Genomic DNA, 27,225 nt, shown 5'->3' on the forward strand with positions numbered 1-27,225 from the left:
TATAATGGCTATAATTTACAGATTTATCACTGGTAATTTTGGAAAAAATTCAGTGTACCATCAGCCTGCTTTTCATGGATAAGAGCTAGGGAGTTGTGTTGTGCATTCCTAAAGTGAAAGAAATGGGACTTTATATAGGACTGAGAATGAAGGAAAATGACAGAATTACAGATTAAGGAAATACACATAATATAAAAATCTAAATATCAAAGTTACAAATATTGCAATTTTTGGTTTGAATTTTACATCTTAAGTTTCATTTAGTAATTTCATATAACATCTGTCAAAATTATTTATATTTTTTCTGGACAGTGTGTAGAAGTTACATATTTTAATAAAAGCACTGTATGTAAATTGAGTGACATGAAAAAACACCTAGAGCACACAGTTAACTCATTTTGCACCATTATTTTTTCCAGTTTTTAATTGTAACCAGTTTTTAAATCCATTAAAAATTATTTCCAACAAATGGCAAGTGTTTAAGAGGATTAAAAGATTGATCTATACTGTTCTATGCAAAGCAGAAATCCACTGGGGCTCATTGAAGTTCTTTCTAGATGTCGTTTCTTGTAGCAGGAGCAGTGTCTGAGACAAAGAATTACAAAACTACACAGGTTTTGGATTTTCCTTCTTCACCACCTCCACCACCTCCGGCAGCACTTTCTGTTAAAAAACAAGGAAGGAAAGTAAAATAAGTATTTTCTGTTAATTTTAGCTGCTCTAATTCCTTATTATGGAGTGCTGCTTTTATTTGATGCATATTATGTATGTTTGGCTGTCTGAAATTTCACTGCTTGTCTGGGATATTGGAATAAGAAACAATGACACGTTATAAATACATATGTGTATATAATGTAGGAGTTGATACCAACATTTCTCAAGGGACCAAACACACACTGAACCACTCTTACTGGAAAGTTTCAGTAATTAAAATACATGACTGTCCCACACATACAAAACTGAGGTATGCAAGCCATGCCAAAGAAAGAAATTCTTGAATCAATATAATCTGTGAATCTGTTTTTGAAGCAGATGATACAAAAACTCTAATTTGACCTAACTGCATAAACCTTTTTCCAACCCTGCATGAATCCCTTTGTAAATTCTAATTAAGAGAGAGAGACTTCTCATGTTTTTATTTACAGCTACTGATTCTGTTACTCTCTCTCAAATGATGCCACAGATGTTCATTGGTCATAGTTAAGATTCTTTCAATGTAATAAACTGCATTTCCAGATTCACTTAAGGTAAGATACCAATATTAGAATTAAAACTTACATTTGAAAGCTGTGGATCACCATGTTACTAGGTCATTTTCGACCCTTTCCACCTGCATTGAAACATGTCACATGATCAGTGTCCTACCCTCTGTAATTTGTGGATATAATCAACACTATGTTACTAACTATTTGATTTTCTCAGTTTAATACTGTATTTTGCTTTACTTCAGTCTGAACTTTCCACTGTAGTGGTTCAGCAAACATGTTTATTTTGTGTCTACTGGATGGCTAAGAATAGCCAGGTCAGTGTGTTCTAGAGAAACCACCATGGTTCAGCATGTATCAAATCTTTGTTTGTATGAACTGACTTAACAAACCCATATATTTACATGGCCTTGATTTGACAGGGTCAGATCTGTTCTTCACAAATGCCCATGGCCTCATTCCAGTGTGTGTTTTTAAAGGATTCAGAATGATTCCCTTTTGTTTTGTGTTGCCAATTATGATATGCAAAGCCAGATCCTTGGATTCTGCACATCAGTCTGTCCATGCCTGCCTGTGTAAGGTTTCCTGTTTTCCTATGAGGAAAACACTTGATTCCAAATACCAATGATATAGGATGGTCCTAACTTCCAAGTGAGAGTAGAAATAACTGACTCTTCCTAAATTGATTATTTAATTTCTATTTAAGAAGTTTGTACTTAGCAGCATTGGATCTAACTTTGGTAACTTTTTTTGGTAGTGTTCTTTGCTGAGAAAGCAAATGTATAAGGAGGTTTTAAATTGTGTAAGGAGGTGCCAGGTTTTGAATGGAAACTTTTCAGATTTTGTTTTGTTTTGCTGGTATTTCTGTAAAGATCAGATGGTTATGTTCCAGTGTAAGGGAAAAGTACTTTTTTCATACTGACAACCAGCTAGTTCTCAGCAATAAATGAATCTTAAATAAAGTTATGTGATTTCAAAAAAATGAAAGTGTAATTGAAAATAAACTTGGGAGCAAGTAGGAGGGTGGAATTTTTGTGAAAATATGTGTAAGTAGAATCACACTGTGAGCAGACCAAAATATTTGACTCATTCTATTAAATTCTTTCAAAAATCTGCTTTGATTAAATCATGTAACTTACAGGACTTCTTATACTACTTTGCAACAACTTTTTTCTTTTTTTTATATTTACTTTTATTGTAACCTAGTATCAAATTTATAGGAGCCTATAACTATTTCACACCCTGACAGTAACTTGATGGGTGGCCTTGGATAGCTTCTATTTTGTGAAATGGGAATAATACTCACCTATTTGCCACAGATACTGATTAACAAATTATTCAGAACTGTTTTATATTTTAAAGATGTGTGAAACACAGAGTAAACTAACTTTTCTCCTTCAGACTAGCTGACCATATATCACTATTTTAATCACACATGGTTTTTTTTCATTTTGAACCTGTTCAGTCATCTCAATCAATTGGCAGAGCTGTAGCTGCTGCTCCACATGCAATACAAAGAATAAAAGTAACTGACTCATTTCACTCAAGTGAGTGACAGGTTTCAAGTTTCTATAAAATCAGATTCTCTTCTAGGTTATGCTATGCAGAACCATGCTTCCAATTTTAGGACTTGGTCTGTCTTTGGAAGATTAATGTTGAATTTGTTATATGAGAGAGTGTATTTCAGCCAAGAAACTGGTGGTAGGGAACTAGAGCCAAAAGCTTTATCTTAAACTTGGAAGAGAAGTGGGGATTGTCACTGTTTTTTTATTTTCCAAATGCATACTCTGTTCCTTTATGTTTTTCATTTTCAACTGAAAACAAAGCACCTGAATACATTTGAGGCTGATGCCACGCAGAATTTTGATACATATCTTGTATTTCAGATAAGCAAGGCTTTAATTACATTCAGTTTCAAGTCTTTAGATAGAAGAAATGTTACATTCCCTTCACGTTTGTGGTGATCATATTACATAATTCTGCAGTTCAGAAAATGAGGTCAGTGTACTGGATTTGTGTAGTCTTTAAAGGTTACTTCTCTTTCAAGTAAAGATAAACCTAATTTGGCTCATTCAGAACTTGCATACCATTAGCATAAAGTTTAATATTGCACAACTGCACTGCCTGTGTGAATTTGAGAGAAAGAGAGAATATGTTGGCTGCCATAAAAATATATGTAAATGAAAACCTAAGAAGTTACTTAACCTTTTTGGGCAGCTGCTTCTTCTTCCTTTTTCTTTTGTTCCTCAATAGCTTTCATCTTCTCTTCATATTCATCAGCTCGTGTTTTCCATTCAACTCTGTTGTTTTGAAGACCATCAAACATAGGTGTAATTTCCTTGTGAAACCTTGAGAATTCCTGTACAAGCAATTGAAATTAGTAAATTAGAAATTTGTAAGCACTGATTATTTTTTAGGTCTGAAATTGTAGAAATACTGTTGAGAAAACATTTCATTATTCTATTACATCTAATTCCAAGGCATATTGTTGGAAATACTGTGTTTGGATTATAATGCCCTATTGTGCACATAGTCTGTTAGGAAAATATTGAAATTATATGTTGCACATTTTAATATCTTCCTTAATCCCACATATGATTAGCCTGACTCATATAATACAACTGTGATACATGGTATTTTATCATATGATTATCAGTATCAGGATACAATTAAAAAGTCTGCTATCCTGTAATATATTCCAAGCAGATGGGGATATTTCTGAAGATGTTAAAAAATCACATCACATTTTTGCCTGTCATTTTTGAATAATATTAAAAACCAGACAAGGATAAAGAATGTAGTCATTTCAGTGCCTTACAAAAGAAACCACATATTACATGCCTCAAATATTGCATATTCATATTCCCTATGCTGTGTTATTAACTGCTTTCTCTAACTATCCACATTGCTTACTTATATTAAATGGGACTAGGAAGAATCAAGCTGGACTTTGTAACTCAGTCTTTCCAGGCAATAACAAATCCTCACCCTGAACTTTCACTGGGGGTCTTCCTCTTTTATGAATTTGCTTCACATCTCTTGAATTTATTCTATGGGAACAATTCTTTGATGTAACAAAATACTGAAAAATTATGGTGGTTGTGATAGTGGTTCAGCCTGTGACCAAGAGTACTAGTGCTGTCTGGAATTTTTACTGCATTTTCTTATCACTAATTGTGCCCTCAGAACTGCTGGAACAGGAAAACAAAACAAAATTCTTACCTTGTACACGAATGTACACACAAAGTCTATGAAACCAACTTGGAGCTTAGGTAGTTCATCTCCTTTGTTTCTGTCCATCATAGGCTAGAACAAAAGAGCAGTAATTTGGAATATGTAGATATCATGCTTTTTGGCATAGTGATCTCATGAGCATCATGGTTCATTATTTATTCAGTGTTTTCATAACAGTTAATATTGCTTAACACAGTGAATTTATTTAGTACTTACAATAGGTTGTTGCTGTAGCACAGTTCGTTCCAGGTCGCCTTGCTCCCAGAATTCATTTGCGACCATGAGGGCAACCTGAAGAGATACAATTCAATGAAATTGTGAGCAGAAAATAGTAAATTTAAATAAATAGAACAAGGCTTTCCATAAAACATGAAAAGACCTACAGACACTCTCTGCTGTACTTAAAGTTTTTCCCAGAAAATTATCACTAGCAATATTTTGATGCATGCTGAGTAAATAACAGGTTATTGCCAACAGAAACAAGGCAACATTAGCAACATAAATCTTGTAATACCTGTAATGTGTATAACTTAAAAGAACAAGTATTTGCAGTTTTATTTTGATTATGCTTTGTTAAAAAATATTCCTGTAAGGCTAAGTGATGAGCTTTAGCAGGATGGTCAATAATACTGGAGTACTTGAAGTACTTATGTACCACTCTGTATTACAGAATTTTTGTGTGTTTAAGCTGCTTTGCAATGGCACCAAGATCTACAGAATAGACACAATTCAAACCATGCTGTTGTTAAATCTGTGCCTTAAAAATAGCTGGAAAGTAGCAAAAGTTGTCTAGCAAAGAAATAAGTGAGTGATATTTAAGGGTAGCTAGAACAGCTGCCAGAATCAGTGGTGCCAGTTTTAGTGGAAGCACAAGTAGAGAAGGGCTGACAGCTGCAGAGTGATTGGCCACCTACACTCACAGTGACAGAAAGGTAGAGGGTCTTTTCTGGAAGCAACAGGTACTTAAATATGCATCAAGTAATAATAAGTTAATTTTTTAATTGATCATGCACCAAATGGGTAATAAAACAAAGAGTAAATGCAGTATTGTCAACTTCAAAAGTACCTACCTTACTCTGCACTTCCCAGGGCTTGGTTATTGCAGACAGGTCACATCCAGTCATCATCATAGCCCTTTGAAAACAAAATCCAAAACAGGAGTCTAGTTTTGGGTGTCAGGAAGATGGCACTAGACTCTTTTCAGTGCTGCCCAATAACAAGGTGAGGGGCAATGGCAATAGACTAAACCACAAGAAGTTCCACCTCCATGTGAGTAAGAACAAATATTCATTGAGGGTAGAAGAGCCCTGGAACAGGCTACCCAGGGATGTTGTGGAGTCTGTCTGGAGACATTCAAAACCTGCCTGGACCAGTTCCTGTGTAATGTACTCTAGGTCACCCTGCCTTGGGAGAGGGGTTGGACAGGATGATCTCCAAAGGTCCCTACCAACCCTAACTATCCAGTGCTAGGATGATTATTTAAAAAAAAAAAAAAAAAAAAAAAAAAAAAGTCTAGGTGTTAAGGAATTTAAGATGCCAAATGAATTCATATTTTGCACATTTTAAGAAGATTTTAGGCATCAGTCTCTAAATTAAAATGATGGTTCTGCTCATCATTGGACAACAACTAAGTCTAAATTTGCATGTTTAGAGGCCCAAATTCTTTTAAAATCTAGTCCTAGATAATTGATTGAATAAGGAGTAAAATATTAACCACCTACATGATGACTTCTTTTTTTGTTGGGTCAATAGATATATACTTAATTGCCTGCTCTTCTGATTCCATTTTTTCAATTGCATCCACAATCTTTTGAAACATAGTTCTTTTCCTGTTAAAACAAACCAATAAAGCATATATTACTGAATGTGAGTTCCTGCATTAAAAATAAAATATAAAATCATATTTATGATATTTTTGCTTTTTCCAAGTACCATTCTAGTCACAGTAGTATCAAAGTAATACTTCCCTGCTGTTGAATGGAAACTTTTCAGGTGACCCAGACACTTTGATTTTGTTACATACCACTGGCATGTGAAATAGTATGTCAGAGTTCCTGACAAAGAAACAACCAATTTCCTACCTCTTCAGATTAAACTCTTTGGGGTGACATTCTTATTTTTTAGCATTACATGTTCGTTACTTCCTGTAACATACTGAATTGGGAAAAGTGAAGCAAATACTAATAGATGCTCTATCACTCCATCCCACCAAAAATCCTAAGAGTTACTAAGACCTGACTGAAAAGAACTATCAAAAACATAAGCCTGTCTTGCTACTGCTTCATAAATCTTCTACTTTGTGGTTTGAATGAATGAAATAATGGAATTACTCTTCTCTAAATCTTAATAACTGCTATTAATTTCCTGAATTTTTACCTGTCTTCTGACTTTAAATTGTCCCAGTCATAAAACAAAAATTTCCACATATCTTTAATGAAGATACCCATTATTAAAGCACACTAATTCACTAACTTAAGAACAGAATTGATAGTTTGAAATTTGGAGTCTTTGGCATATTTAGCACTGGGAACAGAGGATGTCTGACAGGATGTTTTAATTTTCAGCATGCTCCTGATTACTCTGTGTATCTGTTGTATGGTATGTTAAATGTTGCCCATGCACACAACCTTACAATTAGGCTATTGAATGCACACTTCTGGAATACAGTGCTTGCTGTAAATAAAAGTATGTTAGAATGACCTACTAAATGTATTATCTACGAAGTATTATATATATCCATGCATTCTCTAATTTGAAAGCTTATAATCCAACTGAGAATGTCTTGGTTTTTGCAAGAGTTAGACTTAATGACAATGTTAAATAGAGCTGTGTTCTCTGCATATAAATATCTTTGTATGCTGTAAATAAACAACTAAAAACTACAGTTATACATTCAATAGGACTGACTTTTTTCAGTAGGAAGTTATACAGAATTTAGTACTTACTTGAAATACAAAGCCAAGTCAGTTGCTATTATTGCAACTTCAAATAAGTGCAGAACGGTTTCATACTGGCGCTTATTTAGGTTCTGGAAGATGTTTAAGCTCTGCAAGGTGGAAAGTTTAGGATTTCAATTCCTTTCATAATACTGTCTTTCGTTTGTACTATACAGATTATCTCAAATAGGGTAACAAAACTGGCGGACTGCAGTCCTTAAATTAAAATAGTGTTAAAATTAAAAATTCACATTCCATTAACCTAATTTTCCTGACTTTTTTAAAGCTTCCCAGTTCCCCTCTTCTTCCTGTTAAACTGGGTTGCCACAGTTGCCTGCAGCAGTGTGTGGGATCTACCATGGTACGTGCAATGTCCTTTTCCTCAGGCAAAGGGAATGAGACCATCATACAGCATTTTTTAAAGTGTCTTGGTTTTATTTCGTTCTTTAACAGAGACACAAGGCCTGCATGATTCAGGGCACAGTGATGCTGGTGAGAGCCTACAGAGGTCCTGCCAAATGCTCTGCCAAAGAGCAGGAGTCAGGCCCTGGCATCTCACATTTGACAAAGTACATTGCCATCAATAAAGGGAAAGGTTTGTTTGTTTTCATATCTTAAACCTTCTAGATTTTTTATTAAAGTAATGCTACTGCCAGCGTAAGGATTTATTACGTGGCCTTGCCTTATGAGGTCAAGCAACAGCATCACCACAGGGATTAGAAGTGGAAAATGAGGGTGAAGTGGGCGCCTGCCCTTCTGCTGCAAACAAGAGATGGAAGGGGTGCATATGTGCATGCCCTGCTGCTAAACCACCCTCCAAAATACATGGCAGAGAGTGTAAACAGTGTGTTTTGCAGCAGCCGGGCAGAGCCCGACGCCGCTGAGGGCAGGGTGGCCGGTGCCCAGTGGAGGAGCCGGGTCCTGAGGGGCAGCTGAGCCTGGGGGTGCGGCGGGAGCGTCCCCCCGCTGCTGGGGAGGGCACCTGGGGAGGGCTGCCCCATGCAGGAACGTCGGGAATGGAGCTGCGGCAGAGCCTGCCATTCCCGGCCCTGTTAACCCTGAGGGGCAGCTGAGCCTGCATGGGCAGACGGGGAGGGCTGCCCATGCAGTGACATCGGGAATGGAGCTGCGGCAGAGCCTGCCATTCCCGGCTTTGTTAACCAGGTCGGATGTGGGGCGGGTCTTGGCCTGAGGGCCTCTCCATGAGGCCCTCTTGTTCCTCAGCTGAATTCAGACCTCATAAACCAGGCACAGCCGCTTAACGACAAGATTTCTGCGTTGGTTTCAATACCAGCTGTTTTGTGCAAACAGAAAAAACCTGAAGAGTGTGAGCAAGGCCCAGAGGAGAATCTTTTCTGTCTGAGGTGAATCTGTTCCAGGACAGAATCACTGATGTCTCTCTAAAAGTGGAAAATGCATAAGAATTTTTCTTAATCTTCTGAATTTTAGCATTTCTTATGTGGACCTAGAGAAATGCATGAGACCCAGTGAAATTTGGAACATTGTAACTTAATTGGATCTTTGGTGTTGACTGATGTGAGCAGAAGGTCCATGACGTACCTCGTCTTGCAGCAGGGTTTTACTGTACTCGAGGTGATGCCTTTCCAAAATGGAAGAGCCATGAAGTTTTGCCAGGGGAGCAGCTGACCTGTGGAAAAATAAGAAATTATTTAGAGCATAATATATATAAATATAATTTGAAGGCAATAGTTTTTATTCAGGTTTCATATTATTGGTATGATAGTGTAATCTGTATAAATTACCTATTGGTATGATGCAAACAAAAAATCCCAACTTGCTTCCCTTAATTTTTGTAACTGTGTAATGATGGAACTTGGAGAGCACTGGGTGTCAGTGCCACTAAAGTCAAAGTCATTTTTACATGCCTCAAAACTCAAAAACTTTGGTATTTAAAATATGGCTTCATTTTGTCCTGCGTGTTCAGTTTTGCTGTTTGTTTAATCTATGCTCCTTTTAGGTACCTTAAAAGTAGCCTTTATCCATCTTTCAGTGTTTATTCTGCGGCATGGCTTGTACATCTGTAATGACTGGGCTGTGTGCCCTGGGATTCTAGTCAACTGTAACTTAAATCTGAAGTAACAGAATGTGCTGGTTTTCCACCACACAAAACAATGGAGTTTAATTCCTCTAATGCTCTTGAGCCACTTCACTCCCCCAAAATTGCCTTTTTATGGGCAGCAAAAGTCCTGATAGCTCAGGTTTGTTCTGTTTTACCACAGGTCTTAAAAGCGTTCCCCTCATGTTGGACTAAGCTTCAAGAAGAGGAAATTCTGCATCAGATTATGGTTGTGAGACGAAGGCAGAAGCATCCTACTTACATGGGCTCCAGGTAGTTCTACATGCTTGGAAGTGTATTTTCCTCCTTTTTCCCTTGGTTTATAGCTCTGTTTCCCAGATAACCCAAGGTGGATTGCTACATGGCACCCCTATTTGCTGATGTGATTAGGACTATTGTCGTAAAGCCTGATGAGTTCTATAAATAGCTTTACTGCATATGACCTCATGTAGAGGGCTTTCATCTAGGGAAGACCACAGTGGAAAGATTACAACCCTCCTTAAACTTGTTTGGATCAGAGGCAGTCCATTGAATAAGAATCAGGATCTGTCATTCTCCTTCCTACGTCACCTGGAGAATCCCTGGGAATAATCAGAAAATCCCTTTGCGTCACTGCTCTAGCACACAGGCTGAAAAGGCTGAAATGTGAGCAGTGGATTCAGGGTCAGAAGGGTAGGATCAATCACTCTGGAGAGAGGGTTGGTGGAAACTAGCCAGAAAATGGTAATCTTCTGATACATTCTAAGAATGTATGATGACATTCTAAGAAATGTGTTCTCTGGATAGCACATGGAAACAAGCCCACACAGATCACATAAAATACTAAATGGTAGGGTGTTCACACCGCAGGAGAAGAGTGAGTGTCACCATGATACATAATGTTTTAATACAAGGGAAAATTTAAATGAATTTATGTTTTTTTTCATAACAAACAAGGTAAAAATCACAAAGAAATCATTTAGACTATTTTCTCAGGATGCATTACAGCATGAATTGCAAAGCTTGAACCTCATGATGTGTTAACTTCTGGGCCTGTGGACCCAGCAGTAGAATTCAAGCTTGTTGACTCAGACTTTTGTATAACATAGGATATTACATCTCAGGAAAGGACCTATATCAGGAAACAGAGTGTGGGGAAGAACAACTGCACTAGTCAAATTAGACAGTGGAAAACAGCAAAAAATTCTGTTTCACTCTAGATTGGCCCTTGTCTATATCACATCTTGAATAACTTTCCAGAAAAGTGCTTGCGCCCTGTCTTGAAAAAGTAATCCAATTACAGATTTTAATTTACTTTACTAATTTCTTTGTGTCCTCATGCACATTAAGCTCTGTCTGCTACAATCCAAGCATTGCTAGAGTTTTAAAAAGCTAGAGTCTTAAAAATGGATTGCAGCTTCAGATCTTTCTAAGATTCTGCCTTTGCATTTTGTCTTTGTGTTTCAGCTGCCTGAAGTGCTCTGGGGCAGAAATCTTCTGTAGCATAATTATTTATTCATGAGTATGGAATAGATGAGTATGGAATAGATACCTTATATTCTTGCAAGTTTTGACATTTTGAAATTTGTTTTCCACTAAAGGGAGCACATTTCCTTATATTTGATCACTTATACTTACTTCATTTGATACAGGTTATTAGTCCCTCTGTGATCAATGTCATGGCAGAAAGCAGCAGCAACCATGGCAAAGGCTTCTAAATCAGTATAGTATTTCTTTATTTTTCCTGTCTGTAAAAGAGAACAGATAACTCTGAGCATGTGTCTTCCTGAATTTTCCATCTGGAGTTGAAAGAATACTACTAGTTAATGAATTTGGGGTTAATATTAGCAGCATTACCATCAGCAGAGTAAACATTGTTTGTCCCACATTGAAGCCATGTCTCCAGTTGTGGTAAGTGATATCCCGATAACCTTTCCTGACCGTGTACATCCATCTTGTAAGGACCTGTTGGGAACAAAAGGGAACAGACAGCTGTTAATTGAAACAGAACCAAGGCACTCCCATTAAATAACTAGAATATACTATGAAATTCTAGAATATACAATGATTTTTTTTTAATTTTGCAAGTTCTTTGAAAACAAATGTTTTTCATTAAATTAAACATAGAAACAGCAAATTTTTCTAACATAAATGCATGTGGATTTAATTCCATACCTATCTTACACAATGCAGGATTAATTTGATGTTTTTCTGACAAATATGTTTCATTGAGAATGGAATATTGTTAAACATACCATTAATATTTTAGTATTGCCAACTTCTAGATTAAAGCATGTAAAACCAGATTTTTTCTTCTATTTAAAAGTAAATAGAAACAAGAAAAATAAACCAGACCTCAGCTGGGACTTTGAATTTTTCAACAACATTTATCTCAAAGAACAGTCGTATTCCACAAGTTATCAGGCCATGCTCTGTAACAGGGAAGTCACTGAAGCGGAATTCATACAGTTCTAAATCTTTCGGATCGGGTAATTCTTCTTTCTGTTAGGAAATAACAAAAACAAGGGGTTTTCTGTCAAGAACAAAGATGGAAAAGCTTGTTTAATTTTCTTCAGTAGAAATACTGTTCAAGGACAGTATGCTTATTATGTCTTCAAAGGTCTCAGGTGTCAGTATGAACTAATGTATATTAAATTATGAAATACAATCATGATACTGCTGGCTTTCTTCTCAAAATTAGTAGATAAAAGCCTTGGGCAATTCCTACTCTGAATTCCAACAAAATGTGTTGTAAGCTTCTCAACATTTCCTTAGTTTAGAAATCTTGGTCCTTGGAAATTCTTTTCCTTGGTATAAAACCCCATGATTCTCCCACTTTTAGCCTGATCTCAAGGCTACATTCATCTTTTTCTCAGCCAAATTAAATTGCCCATTTTGTATATATGATACAGAGTCACACTGAATAGCCTAACTGGTAATAGTGCTATTAGTGAACTGTTGTCTAGCACTCTTCATCTCTCTCAAAGCCTAGAGAGAGCAGCATCTGATTTTAAAGAGTGTGTTCCAATCCAAACAAAAATTCTTCAAGGAAGTCTGATGCAGCACAAAAATAGCTTATATTATCACAATTACTCCCTCCTCAGTAGTCTATAAAGGATCTTCTCTTTATAAAGAAAAAATGCAATTGAATGCATGCATATATTTCAACAAATAAGGCTGATCATCCCTTTCCTTCTCCCTGGGTTTTTCCTTTATATCTACGCAGATCTGAGATCAAGGACAAAGAAACCTAGACCAGTGTTGTTTTAAGACCCATTACTTAGTGAATCATCAGATCTAGAAACACCTGCTTTATCCTATTAGTTATCTGGGATTCCAGGTCTTATAACAGGATAAAACACTTGCATGTAGCCTTGGCAGTGCAGAAGATATTAGACCTTTGAATTTGTGACTCCACAATGTTGAAAGAACAAATTGGTTTTTGTAGATTTAAAAATTCATACCAGTATTATGTTTTTAAATTTAGAGTCTGTATCAGAATAATCAGATTTTGCTCTACCCATGGAAAAATTTTATATTGTCTATTATTTTTTGAAGATTTTCATGCTGCTAAATTAAATTTCCTTTAAAAGGCATGTGAAGCTACACACTGTCTGTTGATGTTTTTTTTCACCACTTGCAAGCTGTGTGAGCATCTGTTGTGTGGAAGCCAGTAAAACATTAACACCAATGCATTCCAGCATGCATGTATACATAATTAAAAAGAATTTAAGGAGATCTTTTCCCTATGGCTATGTGTACATTAGGAAATGTGGTATAATAGGAGGAAATATGTCAAGTGGTTGGAAGTCAACAGATTTGTGAGTATTTTGACCTTTTTTCTTCAACCTAGCTCTGTTTTGATCCATAACAGTGGAAGTTCATTCAGTGTTTTCATTCAGAGCACGTCTTTGCTCTGAATTTGAGGTTTTTTCTGATAAAGTAGGGCAATTCATGTGCTCCAGGACTGTTGAAGTGCACTAAATGGGCAAAAATAGGAGCTTTCTTCCAAAGACAATGCCTTTCTAGATTGAAATACTAAGGCAACCAGAAGACTGCACTACGAACTCATTTTTGTTTTAGTAGCAGCAGAGTAGTAGAGCAGAGAACTCATTAGGCCAAATATGTTTTGTCTCTGTGGAGTCACAGGTCACTGTCTTTAGACCACTCTACCTACAGAAATGAAGGAAAAAATAATCTGAAAGTAAATTTGTTCCACTGGACACTGCTACCTACATTCTCTTACCTACCATGCAAGTAGCCTCACCACAAAAAATATTCCTTTCTTTTATTTTCAGAATTAAATACATTAAATTCAGTTATAGATATAGCATTTTCCCTATGAATATTTTGAGAAATGTAACAATTTAAATGTTAATTAATATAAAAATGTCTATGTGACTGTGACTGTCCAAGTGTCTTAATGTACATTTGTGACAGTATGCTTCCCTTTGGGTAGCAGTGGGGTCTGCACAAAGAAGGACAGAAGAGGGTGAAGATGTGTTACTAAACCAACTCCATCTAGCCTGTGGAACTGATAGCTAACATTGATTGTATTCATCAGGATTTCACCATACACAACCTTTTCTATGATGAGGACACATTACTCTCTGATATAAATACACCCCCTGAATTTTCAGTGAAATGACTTACCAAAATCCTGATGAGATCCTTTTGATCGCATTCATCTAAACTTTTTGCATTCAATTTCTCCTTGTATTTCTAAAAATGAAAAAGAGAAAGAAAATTCAGGTTTTGTATAGTTAAGTGTCCTGTTTTAATTTTGTGGCTGTGGACAGAAACTTACCAGGATAGATTCAACTTCAGCAGGGGTGGCCTTTGTCTGGTACATGAGCATTTCCTGAGCAATGTCTTTCCTGTTTTCAAGTTTGTTCATTTTGTCATAAGTGTCAGTATTTAAAACAGACCACCCCAGGAACTGTGTGAGAGTCTGCAACAAAGTCAAGTAAAGCAGAGATGATGCCATGACAACAGAATGAACGTAAAAATTTGAACTTAGTTTCCTTCAAGTCCCATTTCTGTTAGTGCCGTTTGAAAAGCAAGGTACCACTCTACTTGTTAGAGGCCTTTATCTTCCTTCAGCCAGTTCTGTTAGCACTCACAGCTTCTAATGACATTTGGCTCATTAAGTAATTAATATTCCCATTTTCTATACAGGACTTTGAGGCTTATGAAGCTTAAGTCAAGTGGGTGGACTTGGGTACACTGTGTAGCATCTTACCTTGCCTGAGTGCATGCGATTATGAATGCTCTGTGAACTCCCATGGTCACAGGCTTGGCATCCATTGGCAAGCAGCACACCATACCTGCTTACCCAGTGCTACTTAGGACATGCTGACCATCATTAAAAAGTCAAAGGATTAAAAGTAAAATTATAAGCAACTTTTGTTTATTGCTGGAATGTAAATGATCACTTAAAAATTTTCAGGTTTATAAAGCGAGATAATATCTCAGATTCTTAAGAAACTGCATTGTGAAGAAGATAGACTATTGGCTAGATGTTAATATGGCCTATTTGAAAAATTTTGACATATAAAAATTACTTTTTACTGCAATATTTTAACATCACATATCTCCTCAAACCCTTTAATCCTATTAAGCTTACTTCAGTGATCTGTTCATCATACTCGTCAAAAGGTTTTCCATCTTTCCTGTTGTAAAACGTTGCAACTCCCACAATTTCTTCTTTTTTATTGACAATAGGCAATGACAAGACATTCTTGATAACCCATCCTGATTCATCCACTGGTCCTTTCTGTAGGAAAACCAAAAACCAGGAAATGTGTATTTCTTTGAAAGTAATAATACAGCTATGGACATAAGCAATGTAACAAAAATATTTTTTTTGTGCATCACAATCAAATGAGAAATTATTTATAAAATTATCTGTATAACCTATTAATGACAAGCACTAGAATATTTTTCTACAAAATTTATAATTATTAACATTACTGAATTTACCTGAAATGTGAAGTATTCATCTGCTGGTGCATTCATCATGTTACAAATCTACAGCATAAAGAAAATGACACATTGTTGAAATGGAATATAATGTGCATCAAAATTTGGTCTAATAATTTTTAAAGGAATATTTATTTTCTAAGCCAGCAATAGTAAGCATCCTAGCTAGCTACAGAAACTAAAACTGTTCCTCTTAAATTAGATGTGGTTGTTCTAACAGACAATTTTGGAACATTTGTAGCAAAGTCCCTCAGTGTCTCACAGTGCAAAAGCATAATGCTTAAGAAAATCACTTCCAGTTTAAAATGGCATGGGGGTTTCTAGAAATAAATGAGTACTAAGGGTTCTATTAAAAATGTTACAGGGTTACCCATAGCTGTCATACATCCTGACTTTGAATTACGTATGTCTATGCAAGAAGATATAGGAAATTAAGAAAAATTTAAAACCTTGCATGTGATGATTTTCTTGCTTTGACATTTTTTGTGACATTTAGCACACCAGGAAAGTGACATCAGACACACATATTATTCCTCTGATATCATCACAATCTGAGAGAAATTATCCTGCTGTTTTCACCATTTGTGCTGATGCTTTGCCTCCATCCAAATACTGATTGAAATGATTTCACTGGAAGCATCATAGTATTTTTGTAGAGGATTTTGGTCATGGGGAGGTTTGGGGGGTTTTTTGTTCAGTCAGATGATTTAAAATGCTAGTTTTTAGTTTTGCTGTGAACTTACAAGACCATTTTCAGCCACATATGTTGGCAATCCACTGACAAGACACCAGTGATCTGCTGGAGGTGACCTTTTGAGAGACAATGAAATTAATTTATTTCTACAATGTAGGCATTCTATTCTATCCCAGAAATGTTTAATTACCACATATTCATCACCTGCCAGTGAATACTCACGGAATGACTTTGATTTCTTCTTGTCCATGTAACAGATAGTCAATAATCTTATAGAAGTTGACTTCCTAAATAAAAATATAAAAACATCTAGGTGACTTGTAGAACTTCAGTATCAAACTTAAGATTCATAAAAAGAAAAATGAACATCCTCACTCGTCCATCAGGTGTCTTGGGGCCTTTGTAAGGCTCTGCCTCCCCCAGCCGGATTGGCCACTCGTCATAGAACTCCTGAGAAAATGATACACAGGGAAAAAGGAAAAAACAAATCAGTTCTGGGCTCATAGATAACATCACATCTGTGTATTACAGTTTGATTTTGATTTTTATTTCTACTTAGCTTACAATGGTCATATTTCAGAGAGCATTAAGAAAACATTGGTAATTATATTCCAGACAAGAAATGTTTGCCCGCTAATTGCAGGCTAATCTTATCCCTAAATAGTTGCACAGCTTAATTGTTCTTTTAGCAGGTAGATGTTTCTAAAGCAATAATCAGACCTGCACCTCCACCCTTTCTTGCATGGAATTATGAATATGAAAAATTATTACAGAATTGGCCTTTATGTTTATTTTAATTGTATCCTTTGCCATATTTATATTTTGCATTTAATCTTTGTAACATTGTTAGGTTTTAAATAAATTATCCCCAAGAGTTAGAAAGCATGGGAACTTTGTGTCTTGGAGACTTCATGTTAGGAGTTTCTAGCAAGTAGGAAAAACAGTTTTTACCTTCTCTTTAGTCATGTCCAGCAGACCAACAGAGTATCTTTCACAATTCAAATACATTCGAATAGTGTACAGTGCTTTATGAAACTGTCGTTCTATATCTGTTAGCTCTTCAAATACTTTGTTGGCAGACCACAAAAGCATCTATTTACAACAAAAGAGAAGGAGGATAATATTCAGAACAGTAAGAAAACATAAACATATGAATCCTAGGCATTCCAGAATGAAATTATAAAGTGTATCACTGTTAACAAATTTTAAAAAGAATAGATAGATTGTATCCTTACTTCAATAAGATTGCAAGTTTATAAAATAGTGGGAATGATAATTCTTTCAGAGAAAAATGAACTATTTTTATTAAAAAATGCTTCTATACCTGGCTTTTTCGTGATTCGATATTGTGGAGATACGACGTATGATTATTTCTTATCATCAAAGACATAAAGTTGAGGTATTTTTTAAATACCTAAAAATGACAAAGATCAAAAATTAAACAAAAGTATTAAATTAAGATATAGAGTCACTCAAACTACTTGTTGAACTAAAAGCTGTGTTATCGTGTGACATTTTACCTCTTCATCCTCTTTTGAGAACTCAGGGGCATTTAATTTGTTGAGTGCCATCACAACAGCAAGCACCTCTTTACCCTGTGTAATTGCCGTTGCCAACATATTGACTGTTTTATAACCAGTTTTTTTGTCCATGAAGTCAGAAAAATGGTTGTTCTGAAAAAAAGGGGGAAAAATCACAAGTTAAATGCAGAACAATTACCATGCCAAAAGCAAATGATCATTTTATTTGGTAACTGATGTTTGCAATGCTGTGAGCACTGTTTCACAGTGCAGCAGGTTCATACTTGGAAAAACCCACTATCATTACTTAACTTGATCTTACAGAGTTATATGTACAAGCTTAACTGAAGCATTGGTTATGAAGGTAGCCTCTGAAACCAAGTTTTGTGCAGGTCTTTATTATAATACTGAGGAATTAAAAATATGGGAAATACATGATCTTGTGACTGCCTGGGAATCTAATCTATATGGTTTGTGTTTTAGAGAATTACTTCATATCTGTGTTAATATTTATTATTATTGTATTATTTCAGTAAATAAAATTCATTTTGCATTTCCCTCATACAATATTTAAAAGTACGTTCTGTCCTGTATAAAATACTTATGGCAGAGAAGCATCCCCAGCAGGTATTCCCCTAGCTGACCTGTTTCTTATTTCTTCCTGTCTGACACACTCCCATCCCTGTTGCTCCCAGTTCTACAGCTCTATTGGTGAAAGCAGAGGATATAGGTATAGGATATAGGACCACAGCTGCTTTTATTGAGTGTGTGATCCTGTGGGAATAAGGCCATGTGACTAATGAATGAGCCACAACTCAATACTCCATATTTACATTTTCATCCTCAAAACCAAATGCTGAGGAGGGTTTAGCAAAAGCCATTATTTTAGTTTTTTTAATGTAAAAATATTGAGAAGCTGGTTCATGCTTCATGGATAACTCATATTATTTATTGCATATATTAACTCATATATTTATTTCCTCATATCCAAGAAATTCTTGGTGTTTTCTTCAAAGGCTTTAGTGTTCTCTTTAATTTAATAAAAAAGGGATTTAAACATTTCCAGGGAAATCTGTTTGTCAAGGGTTGTTATGTTTTGTTATGTTATTAAGAAAATTGATCTGAAGTGAGTTATGAGTTAGAGGTTTGAAATCTGTTGAGATGTGCATACTGAGAAATGCCATGGTTCTACTAAGCAGCTAAAATAGCCAGACTCTGTCTTCACAGAGCCTTTTCCATCCCCTCACATTTCACTGCTAACATGTCAGTACTCAAACCTCTCCAGAGATGAGCACTCAGCTCGCTCATGCTGCATGTCTATGCCCAGAGCTGCACACACTGCTGCTGTTCATTACTGCCTTAGCTTAGGCAGCTGACATCTGCCTGGTGCATCCCAAGGTGTCCTCCTTGCTGACAGGCTGGAGAATATTGCAGGATGCCACATCATGCAACTTCAGCTTTCATAGAGTATACATAAAGCTTCTTAAAGAAAACCCCAAACAAATAAGCATTTTCTAGGTTATAAAATCAAGCATGACAATGCTTGGAAGTGGCAGAACTAAAACTGTTTGTTTGTTATTTAGATTTTTCCTCTTAATTCTCTTTCGCCCCTCTTCCCTCTAGCAATTGTTTCTAGTATAGGCTGAATTTATAACATATACAACTCTAACAAGAAAGAATTTTTTTATGTCATCAAAATATTAGGGTTTGGGCTTTTTCCTTTTTTTTCATAGTCTTTAGGCAGTCCATCTTTTATGTTTGCATTTTATATTTCCTTCTAGGGCTGCATTTCAGTGAAACAAATGTCTGGAAGTAACTCTTAAATATTGTATCTATGCCCTGGGCTCTCTCACAGAGAATTGATTCCCTTAAGGACATAAATCATCCCCATAAATCTCATTCAATGTATCAGGCTCCATTTAGGTTCCTGGAAAATGTAGCCACTTTTGAATATATTGTCCATGTGAAAATGGGACGCTTTCTCTGTTTCCAACAAACTGCCTGAGTTGTTATTTTCTGTTTTTCTCAGAGAAAGGCATAGGGGCATCTCCTGTAACAGACATCCAAAGAAAATGCCAGGCAATCTGTCTCTTCTGCGTGAGAATCAAATACTGTCCTGCAGCCTGCTAAACAAGTATGTAATTACATGGAAATACTTGTTTTTCTGTGGGATGTATTATCTACCCACACAACCATTCTGGACTTGGGTGTGGTTTTGAGCTTCAGGTATTGCATTTCTGACTGTTTTAGCCGTTGAAAACCCAGTAAATTAGACAGGTAACTTGACCCTGTTTTGAAGTCCCTCTGTGTCACTAAGGGCATCTAGTGTTCCTAGTGAGGCCCATGTTCCTGGGTTTAGGATACTGTGTTATTCCTTTGAAGGAGTAAATAAACACTTAAGACACTCCTGGATTTCTGAACACTTAAAAGGGATCTGTAGACACCAAATGAGATGAATCAGCAGGATTCAGCTGCTCTGTCTTACTTTGTTTAATAATGCCAGAATGAGGGTAGAAGCAGCAGTGATCAGAAGTGTTCAGAGGAAGCATTTTGGTCATGCAATTTTTGCAAAGGATAGAAACATTTTAATACATAATTTCTAGGAGTTTTGAAGCCTTTATTTCCAAGAGAGTTGTAAAAATATTTTCTCTTGGGAACATAAGCGCTTTCTTTTTTTCCAAAGAAGATCACTCTTCACAATATCTAAGGAATCATGTTCATAGAAGAATAAGCAAGAAATGTGGTCTGCAGTACCAGAGCCAGAAGAACATCTTGGTGCTTCCATGACTACATAAATGTGGAAACTCAGTTTACTTGAGCCTGATCTTATGAATCAAACTATCTTTTAGAACAATGTTTTGAACTTTCAGCTCTCAGTTAAATCACAAAATAGACTTTAAAAGAGAAATTATGGAAAAGAAATCTGCTGCTAACTCCCCAACTGTAGTACATTTGCAGACATTTCCTACTAGCTCCATTTACTGTTGAGATTCCAAGCCATTTACTTTACAATGATCAGTTCTTTTAAAAGGCCCTGAGGTATGCAATATATCCTGGATTTGCAAAGCCAGCACCAGAGTCTAGCTAGCACAACCAGTTAGCACAACCCTTTTGATGGGGGAATGTTTCCTAATATCCAATCTGAACATCTCCTGGCACAACTTGAGTCCACTTCCCTTTATCCTACTATTTGTTATTTGGGAGAAGAGGCTGACCCCCACCTTTCAGGGATTTGTAGACATTGATAAGGCCCCTCTAAGCCTGCTTTTCTCCAGGCTCAACACCCCCAGCTACTTCAGTCACTCCTCACAGGACTTGTGTTCCAGATCCTCCTTCAGCTTTGTAACCCTGCTCTGGAGATGCTCCAGCACCTCAATATATTTCTTGTATGAGGTGCCCACAACTGGGCACAGGATTCATTGTGTGGCCTCCCCAGTGCTTGGTACAGGGCAGCAATCTCTGCCCCAGTCCTGCTGGCCACACTGTTTCTGATCCAGGCCAGGATCCCTTGGCCTTCTTGCCCAGCTGGGCACTGCTGGCTCCTGTTCAGCTGCTGCTGATCAGCACCCCCAAGCCCTTTTCTGCCCGGAGCTGTCCAGCCACTCCTCCCTGCATTGCTGTCTGAGGCTGAAGTGACCCAGGGCACAAGGGTAAGATTTAATCCTGCAGGTGAGGAGATAGAACCAAGACAGCAGATGTCTGTTCTCCTCCACCTCTTTCCCCTTGTAAAGCACAGAGGAAGAAGGGGTTACTGTGACCCCTTGCAGTTATGACTATTTTGCTCCTATTGGGTGGGAGGTTCTGGTTTGGATAGATGAAATCAGACTGTACATATTTCTTTGCATCATCTCCACATGTTTCTGGTTTTCTTTCTGGTAGTTTTACAGCATTTTCTTCTCTTCCTTATTATTTGTTCTTCCACTTATTGTCTTGCATTTGGCTCACATTTCTCAAAATTTTTACCACTTGGTAGGTGATAATAATGTGTTATAATGCTTCATCTCTTACTTCTACTTAGCCTAATTTCAACTTACAAATGTTTTTGTTTCATAATGATATAATTGGGTATGAATAGAAAAGAAAAAACACATACCATCTACCCGGCCCTTTCTTGGGCCACACTCCAAAAATTACATATTGTCAGGGATGTCAATTTTATTTTAAGATACAACTCACTAGCATTACAAAACAAATTGATTTTGTTATTGTCAAGATGACTAGAGTTATGTCCCTGAAATGCTTGCTTGTTATTTGCCATATGTAGTGATTATTTTGTGACTTCTTGAAATTGGATTTGTATTATATTAATTGCTTTTTCACATGAAACAAGAAAATTAGATAAAAGGGAACTTTTAATTTTCATTTTTGATGTACTTTTTTCCTTCAGTTTTGGAAACTTTCCTGTTAGAATAGTAAATAAAGGAAAGAATTTATTGGGTTTTTTTTCTGGAAGGCACAATGAATAGAAATGCTTTCCTGTATTAAAATATTCTGGTAAATTGACTAAATCTTTGCCATTATAGAAGATTGGAATGTGTTTCAATTTTTCCAGTTAATATTTGTTGAGTATGAGTTTCTGGCAATCTGGTGTTTATTATGAAGATAAGATAAAATGGAGGAAGAGACATTAACATTTACAGTGCATATTCTTCCCATGCAAAAAGCTACCTCAGACAGCCTGGAGTCTGGGGACCAGAACATCCACATTAATCTGAAACTCCTGTCAGTTTAGACAGGCCTGGAACTAAAGTCTCTCCCACTCTTGGGTTAAAGTGTAGAGCTGCTGTTCTGAAGCTGGATCAGCTTACAAAGGGATGATACCAGTGCTTGCAACTTGAAGATGTGTTTAAGTTGATTTGTACCATGGGTTTCCAGTGGTTAAATTAGGTGCCACAACAATCACTCTTCTGGCTGTTTAATCTCAGTTGGAATCTCCCATGGTCTCTTGTTTCTTCACTTCACTGGGAGTCGTGAATTGCAGTGCAAGACCTCTAAAAATGATGGCTAGTTTCTTAAGCATCAAAATATTTCAGCTCCTTTATAGATCTAATCCAAAAGCCTTCACTTCTTTTGAAGCATTTCCCACCATTTTTATAATTTTATACTCAACTAAAACAAACAATATTATTTCTTGAGTTTCCAGTCCTTAATTAAATCCTTGTTTTCAAATACCTTTGAACTGAAAGGAACAGTGCAATAATTTAAATAGGTTATGGATTAAAGCAAATATATAAAGTCTTTATTATTGGTTCTTACAAGCTGAGAATATCAGATTTTGATTCCCCAAAAAATACATACTCCTTGTAGAAGTATTTTTTAGTTCTTAGTTTTATTTGGAAATAATGCCTTGGAGAAAAATGTAAGGCAATTGTATTCTCCTTTATAATGTTGTCTGTGTTATCAGTTACTGTTAAAAGAATATTAATGGACATATCAATTTTTTTGTAGTTTATTATTTTAGTTTGTAATATTTGAGGCACACAATCTGCTATACACTGTGAATAATGTAAGACAAATTATTAGGGGAATGGTCCTGCCTGGCCTCCTGTTTCTCACAACTATGAAATCCTGGATTAAACACTATTAGCTCTCACAGTCAACAGGTCCATAATCTTGTGGGGAGGAGACTGACTACTAAGTTAATTATCAAAGGTCTGTATCTTTCCCTCTGCTTTTCTTTTCTGGAGCATTAGTCAGGATGAGGAGCTTCCTCACGTTTATTGGTACCTTTCCAGTTAGAAGGAGATAATCCCTAAAGAACCGGTTACCAGGCACTAAAAGTGGAGTCATTTATTTTTCAGTGATTTATTGCTGTTGTGATCTTTTATTGCATTTACTTTTGTTATAAAGGGGTAATGACTGAAGTATGAAAATGTCACACCATGCCTTTGTCAATGTTGTCATGTACTTAAGACTTAAAAAACACTATGCTGTTTGGATATGGACCATGTCAACAGTAAAAAGTGGATAGAAATAACATTTTTAAAGTACTAAAGCCAACTAAAGATAATCATTGTGCATTTTGTATTCTGACAAGGCACTAGGGGAAAATTTCTTCTCTGGCTTAACTCTTCCTGTCATTTTTTGTTCCTAATGTGGATAGCAGACAATCTTGTTTGACTGAAGTGTATATGTAGTTAACTGAAAAATAAATATCCTTTCTAAAATGTGATAAAGACTTCAGTGGCTGCATATTTCTGCTGCCATGGACTAATTATATGCTTTAAACATTAGTGATTCAAGCTGCAGTTCTGGGTTTGCTATGGAGATAAAGATTCTGGTGACATAATAGGGAGATCTGCTTGTGTGAGGAGTGTGAACTTGGACATTGACTTTTTGTACGCAAAGAATGAAAATCCCGATGTTTTTGAGATCTTTAGGGCTGTTTTTAAATATCAAACCTTGGTTCCAGAGAAGTCTCTGGGATTTTTGCAATTATGTAATAAACTGTCAATATTCCAAGGATATTTAGTTACCAAATTTAGATTAATGAGACCCTAGTTGAATTTCATTTTTAAATGTGTGGCTAATGGCATAGGCCTCAGTAATCCTAAGAGTGTAAATGGGTGCCTAAGTAAAGATTACCTTAGAATGATTGAATAGTAACAGATACTCAGATGACGTAAATTATTGAGCAAAAAACACCTAGCAGGATTAGATGGACAGAAAAGTTATCTTACTTAAGCATGTATAAATAATACTTGTCACAAAATTTTGAACAAACCCTATTGCAAACACAGAAATATTTGGTTAGCCCTGCTCTGGGCACCTCTGACATAATGATATTAAGAAGCAGTGCAGTGTCTGATAGGAGGCACATCTTCCCTGATCCTCCTGATCTTTTCTCATGTAATCAGTTTTATGAACTTGGACGGATTATCCTCCAATCTCCCCACGTGGTGGTAAGAGGCAATAAATCAGACACTTCTTGTCAGAACAGCAGCCATTGAAGAAAGGATATTAGTGGTCAGTTGAAAATGAACTGATGGTTTTCTCAAATCAGTCAGTCTTCTGTTTGCCCCTGTGATTCCTACTTACATCTGAGGCAGTTTACTGTGTATTGGAATGTTATTTTCCTATATATAAGCATTCACTTGTTTCTAAGCTTTAGAAGTAGCCCTTTATAACTTTTAGCATGATAAAAGATAATTTTTGTTTACCTCCTGCAAAACATAGTTAATTGCAGTGTATAAATATTTTGATTATTTGCATGGAGCATAGGATACAGTAGTGGTTTCTATCTCTTAAATATTCTGAAATTTTAAATTGACTGTATAGGAAATACTGCGAATTCAGACTGTTGTCTTTATAATTATCTCAGCACCATTTGATTATGTTCAACATAGGACTAAAAAGAAATGAAGATGGCAGCATTTGATGATGCAAGGTTAGTTATTTTTAAGGAAACCTTAAAATTCAAAGCATGTTCAAACTACATGTCCCCATGTATTTCAAAGCAGTTTCTCAAGCAGATCTCACTCATGCATGTTTCACTTTTGTTAGGTCACTCACCATTTAAATTAACATTTGTAATAAATAATAATAATAAAAACTAAAATAAATAAATAATGTAATAAATAAACTCTTATCCGCACCTTAAACAAAGAAGGTGATTTAGCACAGATTCAACAGGAACCTCAAAAATTTCAGAACAGCTCTGACTCAATAATTTTCTTCTATAGATGGTTTTGAACAAAAGCCCTGGATCCAGACATACTCAAAATCAAACCCATTTTAAATCAAGCACTGACATAAAGCTGAACGTGTATGTTGACATCATCTTCCTCTGTCCTCATTCACTTACTAATAAAGATACTTCTTCATTACAAAAGCTGCAAATTAAATGATTCAGAGATGCATGCATGGCAGCATGAAATGATACCAGAGAACACTTGCAAGCCCATACTGGAAAACAGAATACAAGCCTGCCTTGTTCCGCAGAAACTCAGGTACTTAATGGTCTCTATTAATCTAATACTCTCCTCCATTATTATAGTCACTGACATTACAACTACTGCAAGGACACTGAAAACACCGAACTAGGCAACTTTATGTGGTTCTATTGGATTTTAAGCCATCTCTGCTGATGCTTTTCTCATGTTATTGGTCTGGATTTCTGTCTCAGATTTTTCTGAAGAACAACTTTTTAATTCAAACTCTGGGCAGGAAGAAGTGAATGCACAGAATCCCATTCCCCAAGAGAAGTCACTTACCTTTGTCACATCAGGTATATTAAAAAACTTCTTGGTATGAGCAACCCATCCCACTATCCCAATGTCCAGAGGAAAAACAGTCTCATTTTCTGGTTTCACCAAATTCTGCTCATAGCTGGAAGTCGGAGTGATATCAAGAATCCTGGAGGCTACCTCTGGAGTACCATTTCGGGAGCGACAAATGAACAGACTACACCGATCAGCTGCCAGCAGCTGTGCCAGCCTCTGCAGGACCTTGTGCACCATCTTTTCCATAACACATGCCTCATCCTGAAGTTCTGATACCAGCTCAAAAATTATGTTACTCTCCTCCAGACGGGACATTTCTTTGAAGCTGACTCCTTCCTTCACATCTCCAGGGTTCACGTTAAAGATGCTTCCCACCACTTCAGGTCTCATTTTTCGGTCGAAATACTCCTTGGCAAACTGGGGATTGTTCTCCAAGTATTTTTCAACGGCATCTTTATTTACCTCACCCATTTTTCTGGATTTTTCTTAGGATTTCTTTTAGAACTGCATCACTATCAAAGCAGGAATGGCAGCAAAAAGTCCTAACCTGTTACTAGTAAGAAAAATGTACTTTGTACATATTGTATAGCTCACAGACATAATGCATTCATCTTCCTCTGTGGTTTCCAAGCCTTCTGATACTCTTGAGATATGACAGAAGGCACTGGCTTAGCATCTTCTTAGTGTGAGATCTTGGAGACCGCTAATTAAAGAGATGTCAGGACACTAAACCCCTGAGCATTCTTAGCTCATAAATCCTCAGGGAGCCATTTTAGCATTCTAAACTAACCAATTAATTCTTATAAAATTGTCAGATGTGTAGATATGTGTACCTGTGCGTTATCTCCTTCATTCACTGTATATATACTGTGCTGTGTACACAGAAGTTCCTATTAAAACTTCATATGAGAAATTCCACCCAGATTCTTACCCCACATTATACACGTGCACAGATGTACACACGTGTATTTGTGGGAGGCACTTAAGGGCAGGAAAACAGAATATTATGGAGAAATCTTCTAAAGGTTAGAACTTAGCTTTCCTTGAAATAGTCAGGAGATGATAGAAATGGGATTACTAAAAGTAAATAATTATGAAGCTATACATGAATAAAATGTGTGAAATTCTTAAGACCTTACAGAAGTCTGAGCTTGCTCAAGTGCTTGAATGATTTACCTCAGTGAAGATGGAATAAAAGAATTAAAATGTGACTTAGCACAGCCAGAAAACTGATTAAATTCAAACTGAGGAAACAGTAAAATTTTTATTCTGTAAGCATAAATATCCAGTCAAGGTCTACATTTCTTCAGAAAAAGTTGGAGATGTCAGTTCTATGAAATAGTGCAAAAAGGATAATCACTGACAAACATTAGGCA

The 27,225-nt window shown here is 36.3% G+C and overlaps 1 protein-coding gene across 2 annotated transcripts; it reads right to left on the bottom strand.

The window, feature by feature from the left end:
- Positions 1–598: 598 nt before the first annotated feature.
- On the bottom strand, positions 599–26,320 carry PDE6C (phosphodiesterase 6C). Of its 2 annotated transcripts, XM_058810674.1 has the most exons (23): positions 25,841–26,320; positions 17,628–17,780; positions 17,432–17,521; positions 17,059–17,199; positions 16,483–16,557; positions 16,330–16,394; positions 16,157–16,223; positions 15,414–15,461; positions 15,058–15,207; positions 14,239–14,382; positions 14,085–14,153; positions 11,787–11,933; positions 11,289–11,396; positions 11,070–11,179; positions 8,936–9,023; positions 7,385–7,485; positions 6,161–6,268; positions 5,510–5,573; positions 4,656–4,730; positions 4,428–4,511; positions 3,411–3,564; positions 2,594–2,600; positions 599–659 (listed from the first exon to the last, which is right to left on the bottom strand). In XM_058810674.1, exons 1-23 carry the CDS (start codon positions 26,318–26,320, stop codon positions 599–601), a joined length of 2,589 nt encoding a protein of 862 aa, XP_058666657.1. The 2 variants fall into 2 exon arrangements, with proteins under 2 accessions (XP_058666657.1, XP_058666658.1); XM_058810675.1 differs by lacking the exon at positions 2,594–2,600 and having other exon boundaries at positions 599–663.
- Positions 26,321–27,225: the final 905 nt, after the last annotated feature.

Source organism: Ammospiza caudacuta, chromosome 9 (assembly GCF_027887145.1).
Source record: "Ammospiza caudacuta isolate bAmmCau1 chromosome 9, bAmmCau1.pri, whole genome shotgun sequence".
Taxonomy (NCBI): Eukaryota; Metazoa; Chordata; class Aves; order Passeriformes; family Passerellidae; genus Ammospiza; species Ammospiza caudacuta.

Excerpts from the sequence above, each read along its gene's own strand:
- PDE6C (XM_058810674.1), bottom strand. The coding sequence starts at position 26,320 with ATGGGTGAGGTAAATAAAGATGCCGTTGAAAAATACTTGGAGAACAAT. Across the intron at positions 14,383-15,057 it reads ATGATGAACAGATCACTGAA|ACTCTCACACAGTTCCTGGG; the intron begins GTAAGCTTAATA and ends ACTTTGTTGCAG. Across the intron at positions 11,397-11,786 it reads AATTCAAAGTCCCAGCTGAG|GTCCTTACAAGATGGATGTA; the intron begins GTCTGGTTTATT and ends TGTTCCCAACAG.